We start from the raw sequence: 11,004 nt of genomic DNA on the forward strand, positions 1-11,004 counted from the left end.
AGCTAGGGTTTGGCCTTTAGATGTTTTTCAGAGGAGAATCAGGCACTAATCCTTGTACCCCCGGATACCAGGGCATCTGGATCAAGCTCTGAATGTTGTCCCTCTTGCTTGGCTTGGGGAAGAGCTCCTACTTTTCCTTCCCCATAGGGGAGTGGAGGGGCTGTATGCAGCTCTCCTACATCGTTTTCAGGGAAATCCACACCCAGCAAACTCCATCCTCCAGCCTCCTTGTGCATACAGGTGGGAGGTGAGTGAGGGGATGACGGGCACCGCTTTGTCGTTCCTGAATAGGCAGTGCAGCTGCTCTCTTTGGAATGTGTGCATACTTAGTACCCATGTTCTCAGCTCTGGATCCTCAGCTGCAACTCCATGACTACAGCAAGAAGGATGCCTGCAACACCATATTACAGAGACCATCTTCCCTGCTTCTCACCACATTGCACAGTCTCTAGCCAGTCTGTCCATGTCCGTTCTGTGTGGTCTGCTGGGTCACTTACTTACAAAACAGGAACTGGGGTGGAACTTTGGATTCTTAGAAATGGTGGATGCTTTATCGAACTCCACAAGACCTAACCCCCAGCTTCAGGCAGGTTTCGCTCATCTCCACACTGACGTGGTGGTTTTTCTTGGTCTGGGGCAGTGTTTCGCATCTCTCAGTTGTGTTGCAAGTCTCAAAAAGGTTGGGAACCACTATATTATTTAACTTAGGTTAAATATGGTTTGACAAATGGTCAAAAGATAGAGAGGCCTCATTGCAGGGATGCTTAAAATAATGACACTGATGATTTGAAATCATGAGACCTTGGGCATTTAAATTAATTGACAATACTTGTCTCGCCTTTGGTCCAAGGTTACATTTCCAATCACATTCAGGTGGGAATTGGGGCAGGAGAGGGAGTGAAAGATCTAGGTTTTCCTCTGACTCAGAGGAGCTACATTCCAGGTTGCCTGGTCAACTCTACTCCTTCCCTCACCTTCTTAACTTACTAACCATGCCAATTGTTTTACCTCTGTCATATTCAATGATCCTCACAGAAGGTGAGAATGTTTGAGGCATGAAAATGCTAACTGACCCGAGATCACCCAGATGGGAATGATGGAGCTGGGATTCTAGCCTGGCTCCATGCCTTCTCCAGCACACCCTGCTGTCTCAGCCGGCTCCTATTTCCCCACCTCCTCTTTATTTGATGACATTCCCTAATCAGGGCTGGTGACATGAGGCTTAGCACAGCTAATCCCACCCATGGAGAACATATGTGACATCAAAAGGCTGGAAAGAGGCAGAGGAATGGTTCCCAGGAAAGCATGAGCTGTAAGGAGAGGAACTTCTGTGGCAGGCTCAAAGGCTACACGTTTCCCTGAGCCTACCACCCGTGAAGGACCGCATGTGGGCTGCACTAGCACTCCCTCTGCCAGGCATGGTGCATCCTCTTACTCAGTTCTCCCCTGAACCTCTGAGCCAGTTCCAGTTCCTATTGTTATCCCCATTTTTCGGGGGAGGAGACTGAGACTTAGAGAGGTTAAAGCTCTGACCTAGAACACCCCTGTGGGTAAGCAGGAAGGCTGGGATGTGATCCCACACCTGCCCCATACCATGCCTTGCCACAGCACCATGCTGCCTCCCTCCTATGGGGCCAACACTTTGTGTCTTCACTGGGTCACGTCCCAGGGCCTGGGTTGGGCTGTTCCCCCCCATCCACTGATGAGATGGTGATGCTGCCTTCTACTGGGTGCTGTTCCCTGAAACATACTCACCATCTTGCCTGTTGCTATTTTCCCTTTTCAGTGTCCTGGGTTCCCTCCTGCTGCTTGGATTCCAGTTCGTGTGCCCACAGTCCTCCACTCAACACAGGAAGGTAAGCCATGGCCGTCCAGAGGTTTTCTTCTCTGCCCGAGAGGCTAGGGTCACTCTGGTCACTGCCCTGAACTTTGTTCTATTTGAAGGTGAGTCACCACTGATCCTGAAAGGAAGCACAATTTACAGAATGTGGAGTGTACTATTCTGTTCTCGCATTGCTATAAAGAAATACCTGAGAGTGGGAAATTTACAAAGAGGTTTTATTGGCCCATGGTTCCGCAGGCTGTACAGGAAGCATGATGCTGGCCATCTGCGTGGCTTCTGTGGAGGCCTCAGGAAGCTTACAATTATGGTGGAAGACAAAGTGGGAACAGCACTTCACATGGCTGGAGAAGAAGCAAGAGAGAGAACGGGGAGGTGCCATACACTTTTAAACAACCAGATCTCACGAGAACTCATTGTTACCATGACTGCACCAAGGGGGATAGTGCTAAACCATGAGGAACCATCCCTATGATCCAATCACCTTCCACCAGGCCCCGCCTTCAACATTGGAGATTACAATTTGACATGAGATTTGGGTGGGGACACAGATCCGAACCCTATCATGGAGCTTAAAATGTGAAGCTGGTGCCTGGAGTCGGTCTCTGATTTGAGAGCAATGGCAGCTTTGCAACTTGTTTTCGCTACAATGGACAGCTGAGAGGTCAGTGAGAGCACTCTACAAAGGCATGGGCAGGGCTTAAGGAACCCACTTGGAAATGGAGGAGACCAGTATGGAGCTTTTACCCTCTCTTGGGGCACCTTCAAGGTCAAGGGCAGGGATAGAGCTGCAGCTGTAGCTGTGGCTGTTGCTATGCAAGAGAACCCCCTGACAGGGAGTCATGATCTTCAGTAGAGGGACACAGTCACTGCCAACTGATGGCCAGGCAGGGATGGAACTGCGAAATAAGAACCTCACCTTCTCTTTCCTCTCACCCCTCATTTCCTGTTGGTGACTCCCTTTGGCCAAACCGAGCAGAAGACAGAAGATAAGAAGGCTTTGATGCAGTCCCCAAAGGCCAGCCTCCTGGCCCGCAGGACTGGGTGGAGAAGGGTAGACAGCATCTAAAGGAGCAAATGGACAGTATTGCATACGCTTCCCTTCAGGCTTTGTGTGTTTTATAGTAAATGAACCATCCACCATTGCCTGAATAGGCCTAGTGCTGCCCTACAACTGAGCAGGTCCTCGATCAATGTTTCCTTAGAAACAATGCATGACAAGACTCTTAGAAAGTCCCTAGAAGCCCTTCCTGCTACCTAGGAGCTCCTCCTGTGTACCTGGAATCAAATTCAGACTCCTGAGATCAGTTATTTGTATCCAAGTGTGACCAAGTTGGTTGACTCCTTTCCTGAGAGAGGGTTTTCTTTTCTTTTTCTTTGTTTTTGAGATGGAGTTTCGCTCTTGTCACCCAGGCTGGAGTGCAGTGGCACGATCTCGGCTCACTGCAACCTCCGCCTCCCAGGTTCAAGTGATTCTTCTGCCTCATCCTCCCGAGTAGCTGAGATTACAGGCCTGCGCCACCACACCCAGCTGCTTTTTTTTGTTTTAACAGTAGAGACGGGGTTTCACCATGTTGGCAGGCTAGTCTCGAACTCCTGACCTCAATCAGGTGATTGATCCACCCACCTCGGCCTCCCAAAGTGCTGGGATTATAGGCGTGAGCCACTGCACCGGCCTGAGAGAAGGTTTTCATAGGGGAAATTCAGGACAGAAGGGGGCCAAGAAAAAAGAGTGTGCGCACATATTTGGCTAAACATGACCCTTCTTGGGAGCAGTTCTTCGTGCTTTTATTTGATTATAGTCTAATTTATTTTCTGTTTCAATCTGTTTTTCTGGACCAGGTATAAACCTCTACTGTACTGTATCTCCTACTAGGATGTCAGCTCCATGAAAGTAGGAATTTACTGGTCTTGTTCATGGCCCTATTCCCAGCTCCTAGAATAGAGCCTGGCATGTTGTAGGTGCTCAATAAAATCCTTGTTGAATGACTGACTGAATGGAAAACCTGGCCAAGGTCTAAGCATCATTTCACTGGATTCACCTGGAAATTTGCACCCCCCCCACCCTGCTTACTCTGCTACATCATCTCTATTCATAATATCAGGACTCAGAAAGGACAACTGCCTACTTTTATTATGAAGTTATATTATTTATTAATGTTTAGAATTATCAGGTTTGTTAATACTAACAGTTGAATCAATTTACTGTGTTCCTCTTGTTGTTGTTGCTCAAATAGGCTATCATAACTGAAAATACCTTATACATGATCAATGTACTTTGCTGTCTCCTGTAATTTTTCAAGTTAACCTGAATGATATGTGAGTAACCTGAACAAAAGGTCCCCAAATAGGTATCACTCTCGTCTTTCTTCAAGTGTTTGCTCTGAGAAATGGGGAAAAAAAGATTTATAAGTTATTTTATCATTAAAATTTTTTAATTGATGTAGTAATTGTACAGATTTATGCATACAATTTGGTGTTTCAATACATGTGTATTAGATAATGATCAAATCAGGGTATTCAGCATTCTAGTCACCTCATGCACTTATCTTTTTTTTTTTTTTTTGTGGTGAGAACATTGAAAAGCCTCTCTTCTAGCTATTTTGTCATATATAATACCTTACCGTTAACCATCATCAAGCTACTGTGTAATAGAACACCAGAACTTACTCCCCCTGTCTTTGGTAACTTTGTACCCATTGACCAACCTCTCCCCACTCTCCCCTCTTTTCTTTTCCCTCTTCTCCTCAGTCTCTGGTAACCTCTGTTCTCCTTTCTGCTTCTATATCAACTCTTTTTTTTTTTTTCAGATTCCACATATGAGTGAGATCTGTGATATTTGTCTTTCTGTGTCCAGCTTATTTCACTTTAAACATAATAACCTCCAGGTCCATCCATGTTGTCCCAAATGAAAAGATTTCATTCTTTTTAATGGCCAAATAATATTTCCATTGTGTATATATACACCACATTTTCTTTGCTGTTCATTTGTTGTTGGACACTTGGACTGAATCCATACTTTGGTTAATGTGAATAGTGCTGCAGTAAACATAGGGGCACAGATGTTTCTTGAACATTCTGATTTCATTTCCTTTGGATATATATGCAATAGTGGGATTGCTGGATCCTATGGTGGTTCTATTTTTAGTTTATTAAGGAGCCTCCTAATGTTGTCCATGGTGGCTGTACTAATTTACAGTCCCACCAACAGTACGTAAGTGTTCGTTTTCTTCCATATCCTTACCAAACACTTGTTTTATCTTTTATCTTTATTTATTTATTTATTTATTTGATGGAGTCTTGCATTGCCTTTCCGGGCTGGAGTGCAGTGGCGCGATCTCAACTCACTGCAACTTCCGCCTCCTGGGCTCAGGTGATTCTCCTGCCTCAGCCTCCTGAGTGGCTGGGATTACAGGCATGTACCACCACATCTGGCTAATTTTGTATTTTTAGTAGAGACAGGGTTTCTCCATGTTGATGAGGCTGGTCTTGAACTCCTGACCTCAGGTGATCCACCCACCTCAGCCTTCCAAAGTGTTGGGATTACAGGCAGGAGCCACCGCACCTGGCCAACACTTGTTTTCTTTTGTCGTTTTGATAATAGCTGTTCTAATTGGAGGGAGGTGGTATCTCACTGTGGTTTTGATTTGCATTTCCCTGATGATTAGTGATGTTGAGCCTTTGAAAATATATTTTTTGGTCATTTGTATGTCTTCTTTTGATAAATGTCTATTCAGATCATTTGCCTATTTAATCAGATTGTTGAGTTGTTTTTTTGTTTTGTTTTGTTTTGTTTTGTTTTCGATGTTGAGTTATTTAAGTTCCTTATATATTCCGGATATTAGCTCCTTGTCAGATGTATAGTTGCAACTATTTTCTCCCATTCTGTACGTTGTCTTTTCAGTTTATTGTGGAAATTTACACCCCCTCACTTCACTGTTTCCATTGCCGTGCAGAAGCAAAGTTTGATGTCATTCCATTTGTTTATCTTTGCTTTTGTTTCCTGTGCTTTTGAGATCTTATTTCTAAAACCCTTGCTCAGCCCAGTGTCATAAACCATTTCCCTTATGTTTTATTCTAGTAGTTTCATAATTTTGGGTTTTGTATTGAATCTTTAATCCATTTTTAGTTGGTCTTAGTAGGTAGAGGTCTAGTCTCTTCTTCTCAGGTGGATATCTACTTTTCCCAGCATTATTTATTGAAGAGATTGTCTTTTCCTCAATATGTGTTCCTGGCAGCTTTGTTGCCAGGTGGTGTGTGAATTCATTTCTGGCCTCTCTATTCTGTTCCATTGGCCTGTGTGTCTGTTTCATGCCAGTAGCATGCTGCTTTGGTTACTGCAGATGTGTAGTATATTTTGAAGTCAGGTAGTGTGATGCTTCTTTTTGCTCAGGATTACTGTGGCTATTTTGGGTCTTTTGTGGTTCCATATGAATTTTAGGATTATTTTTTCAGTTTCTGTGAATAATGTCATTATTATTTTGATAAGAACTGCATTAAATCTGTAAATTGCTTTGGCTTGCATGGCCATTTTAACAATATTAATTCTTCCAATCTATGAACATGGGATATTATTCCATTGTTTTTAAAGTTTTCAATGTAGAGATCTTTTACCTCCTTACTTAAGTTTATTCCTAGGTATCTTATTTTAGTTTGTGTATACTATTGTAATTGGAATAATTTTCTCGATTTCTTTTTCAGATAGTTTGTAGTTAGCATACGGAAATGCTACTGATTTTTGAATTTTGATTTTTTGTGTCCTCTGACTTTACTGAATTAATTAGTTCTAAGAGTTTTTTGGTAGAGTCTTTAGAGTTTTCTGTATGTAAGATTGTGTCATTGCAAACAGGGACAATATGATTTCCTTCTTTCCAATTTGGATGCCCTTTATTTTTTTCTCTTGCCTAATTACTCTGGCTAGGATTCCCTATGTTGATTAGGGTGGTGAAGGTGGGCATCCTTACTTTGTTTCTGTTCTTAGAGGAAAAGGTGAAAGCTTTGCTCAGTATAATGTTAATATAATTTCTACTATTCAGTATACATTATCCAGTATAATGTTAGCTGTGGCTTTGTCATATATGACCTTTATTGTGTTATGGTACATACCTTCTATACTTAATTTGTTGACAGTTATTATCATGAAGGAATGTTGAATTTTGTCAGTTGCTTTTTCTGCATCTTTTGAAATGATCATATGATTTTTGTCTTTCTTTTTGTTCATGTGGTGTGTCACATGTATTGATTTACATATGTTGAATCATCCTTCCATCCCTGGGATGAATCTCATTTGATATTAGTGAATAATCTTTATAATATGCTATTGAATTCAGTTTGCTAGTGTGTTTTTGAGAATTTTTGCATCTATGTTCATCAGAAATATTGGCTTATAGTTTTCTTTTTCTGTTGTATCCTTGTCTGGTTTTGGAATCAGGATAATGCTGGTCTTGTAAAATGAATTTAGAAGTGTTTCCCCTTCTTCAATTTTCTGGAATAGTTTAAAGAGAATTGGTATTGGTTCTTCTTTAAATTGTTTGTAGAATAGAGCAGTGAAGCCATCTGGTCCTGGGTTTTATTTTGATTAAAGACATTTTATTACTGATTCAACTTCCTTACATGCTATCGATCTTTTCAGATTTCCTGTCTTTTCATAATTTAATCTTGGTAGGTTGTATATGTCCAGGAATTTATCCATTTCTTCTGTGTCCTTAAATTTATTGTATAGTTGTTCATAATAGTCTTTTTCTGTTTATCAGTTGTCATGTCTCCTTTTTCATACCTGATTTTATTTGAGTCTTTTCTCTTTTTTTTTCTTAGTTAGTGTACCTAAAGTTTGTCACTTTTGTTCGCCGTTTCAAAACACGAACTCTTTATTTTTTGATCTTTAATTTGTGTGTGTGTGTGTCTTTCGTTCATTTCTACTCTGAGCTTTATTATTTCCTTCCTTCTACCAATTTTGGGTTTAGTTTGTTCTTGAGGTTCATGGTTAAATTATTTATTAGAAATCTTTCTTGTTTTTTGAAGTAGGAGTTACAGGAGGTAATGGAGAAAAGCACCAAAAAACCTATTAACCATTCTTGCTTGTCTGAAGGAATTTTAAAATTTCCCTTTTAATTTCTTCTACTGGTTATGTAGAAGCATGTTGTTTAATGTTCATGTATTTGTAAGGTTTTCAAAGATTTTCTGGTTGATTTCTAGTTTTACTCCATGGTGGTGTGAAAAGATACATGTTACATTATCTTTTTAAATTTGTTAAGACTTGTTTTGTGACCTGACATGTGATCTAACTGGGGAATGTTCCATGTGCAATTGAGAAGAATGTGTATTCTGCATCTCTTGGATGGAATGTTCCGTAATTATCTGTTAGGTCCATTTGGTCTATGGTGCAGTCTAAGTCCAGCTTTTCTTTGTTGATTGTCTGTCTGGGTGATCTGTCTGTTGTTGAAAGTGGGGTGTTGAAGACCCCTTCTACCATTGTATTGCAGTCTATCTCTAATATTGATATAATAATATTTGCTTTATATATTTAGATGCTCCAGTGTTGGGTGCATACATATTTATAATTGTTATATCCTCTTATTGAAGTGACCCCTTTATCATTGTATAATGACCTTCTTTTTACAGTTTTGGATTTCAAGTCTATTTCATCTGATGTAAGAATGGCTGCTCCTGCTTGCCTTTGGTTTCCGTTTGCATGGGATATGTTTTTCTACCTCTTCACTTTCAGTCTGTGTTTGTCTTTAATGGCGAAGTGAGTTTCTTTTAGGCACCATATAGTTGGATCTTGTTTTTTTTTAATCCATTCAGCCACTCTATTTTTTTAAGTTAGAGCATTTAATCCATTTACATTCAAGGTTGTTATTGATAGGTAACGTTTTCTGCCATTTCGTTAATTGTTTCCTGGTTATTTTGAAGATCCTTTGTTTCTTTCTTCCTTGCTTGTTTACATGTGTGGTTTAGTGGGTTTCTGTGGTGCTAAGCTTTGTTTCTTTTCTCATGTTTATTTGTGTATCTGTTGTAATTTCTTTCTTTGTGGTTACCATGGGGGTAGCATAAACAGTTATAATAGACTATTTCAAGCTTAAAACAACTTAACTTTAGTTGCATTAAAGTACTTTACATTTTTCCTTCACCCCCAATTTGTGTTTTGGTTGCCTTAATTTACATCTATATCTTTTGTATGTTCCTCAGCTACTAATTGCAGTTGTTGATGTTTTTGACTTTTTTTGGCTTTAAACCTTCATACTAGAGAACTGAAAGATTTTCATAACACCATTACAGGACTAGGGTATTCAGAGTATGACTATGGATTTACCCAGACTGGTTTTGTATTTTCACATGTTTTCATCATGGTAATTATTGTCTTTCTGTTTCCAGCTATAGCAATTCCATAAGGATTTCTCAATGAATTCTCTCAGTTTTTGCTTGTCTGGGAAGACCTTTATTTCTTCTTCATTTCTGAAAACCAGCTTTGCTGGAAATAGTATTCCTAGCTGGTTGACAGCTTGTTCTTCTTTCAACACTTTGAATAGATCATTTCATTCTCTCCTGGCCTGCAAGGTTTCTGCTAAAAAAAAATCTGCTGGTAGTCTAATGGAGATACTCTTACATGTAACTTATATGTAACTTGATGTTTTTCTCTTGAAGCTTTTAGAATTCTGTCTTTGACTTTTGGCAGTTTGTTTGTAATGTGCCTCAGAGAGGATTTTTGGGAGTTGAATCTCACTAAAGACATTTGACCTTCCTGAATATGGATGTCTACATCTCTCCCAAGACTTAGAGAGTATTGTTGTTGTGGTTAAATCAATTTCCCGTGCCTTTCTCCGTTTCTTCTCTTTCTGAAGTCCTATAATGCAAATATTTGTTCCCTTAATGGTGTCCCATAAGTCCCATGTGCTTTCTTTGTTCTTATTAATTCTTATTTCTTTTTTCCCTTCCGACTGGGTTATTTCAAAAGGCTTGCCTTCAAGTTCAGAAATTCTTTCTTCTGCTTGATCTGGTCTGTTGTTGAAGCTCTTAATTGTATTTTTTAATTCATTCATTGAATTCATTAGCTCTAAGATTTATTTGGTTCTTTTTTATATATCTGTCTCTTTATTGAATTTCTAATTCAGCTTATGAATTGTTTTCCTGATTTCATTGACTTGTTTGTCTGTATTCTTTTGTATCTTACTGAGTTTCCTTAAAATCATTATTTTGAATTGCTTTTTGGGCATTTCATAAATATTCTTTTCTTTGGGGTCAGTTAATGAAGACTCATTATGCTCCTTTAGGGGTACAATATTTCCTTGCTGTTTCATGTTTCTTGTATCCCTATGTTGATGTCTGTGCATCTAGTAAAACAGTCATTTTTGTAATTTTATGGATTAACTTTCGTAGGAAGAGCCTTTTCCCTGCAGATGGATCTTGAGGTGTTGGTCAGGAATGGTATGTTGACTTTGGTTCTGGGTGGATTCAGTAACATGGTCTCTATACAGATTTTTCAACTGTGATCCTCATCTGTGGTATCTGCAATTTTCTCAATGGCCTAGGCTGTAGGAATTTGTGATGCAGTGGTGCAGGTTTGCTGGCAGTGGGGGTGCCAGGTTGCTTGTCAGCCTAAGCATGTGTGGGTGTGGTGGGCCAGCAGGCTGTTTGGTGGGCTTTCCAGGCAGGTGGAGCCACTGCTGCACTGGCTGTTGAGTTGTGGTGTGGTGTGCTGCGTGGCTGCATGGGGCTCTTTCTGGGCCACCTCCAGTCAAGCTGTCAGGCCAAGGGTGTGTGGAGGGGGGCCTGAGTGGTTACGTGGTGCTTTCTCTGCGGGGAGAGGGAGGTGAGACATCTCTAGGCCAGCTATTGGACCAGAGGTGGCTGGGCAGCTGTGCCAGGATATCACCAGTGGGTAGAGCCACTTTCAAGCTGGCTGTTATGATGGGTGTGAGAGCACATGAGCTGGGTGACTTCACAGGGTTTCCCCACTGCGAAGGTTTCCTTGTTTCCCTGGGGAATAGGGTACCTGATGAATTCAGATGTTGTGGTCTTGGTTGTTCCTTTGGGCCTAGGCTCTGGGCAGCTGGCGTATTGGTGCCGCAGGCACCCTTATGAATGTAGTGGAATGACGGTGGAACCTCAGAGATGGAGGGGATTGGTGGCTACTGACCCCCAACACAAGATGCACTCCAGCAATG

The 11,004-nt window shown here is 40.9% G+C and overlaps 1 protein-coding gene across 1 annotated transcript in view; it reads left to right on the forward strand.

The window, feature by feature from the left end:
- THSD4 (thrombospondin, type I, domain containing 4) overlaps window positions 1-11,004 on the forward strand; it is a 723,953-nt gene that overhangs the window by 55,626 nt on the left and 657,323 nt on the right. The window contains exon 3 of the mRNA XM_011978583.1: window positions 1,787-1,856. Coding sequence (XP_011833973.1) covers window positions 1,787-1,856 — 70 coding nt within the window. The remainder of the gene's footprint in view (window positions 1-1,786; window positions 1,857-11,004) is intronic.

This window comes from Mandrillus leucophaeus, unplaced genomic scaffold, assembly GCF_000951045.1.
Source record: "Mandrillus leucophaeus isolate KB7577 unplaced genomic scaffold, Mleu.le_1.0 Scaffold197, whole genome shotgun sequence".
Lineage (NCBI taxonomy): Eukaryota > Metazoa > Chordata > Mammalia > Primates > Cercopithecidae > Mandrillus > Mandrillus leucophaeus.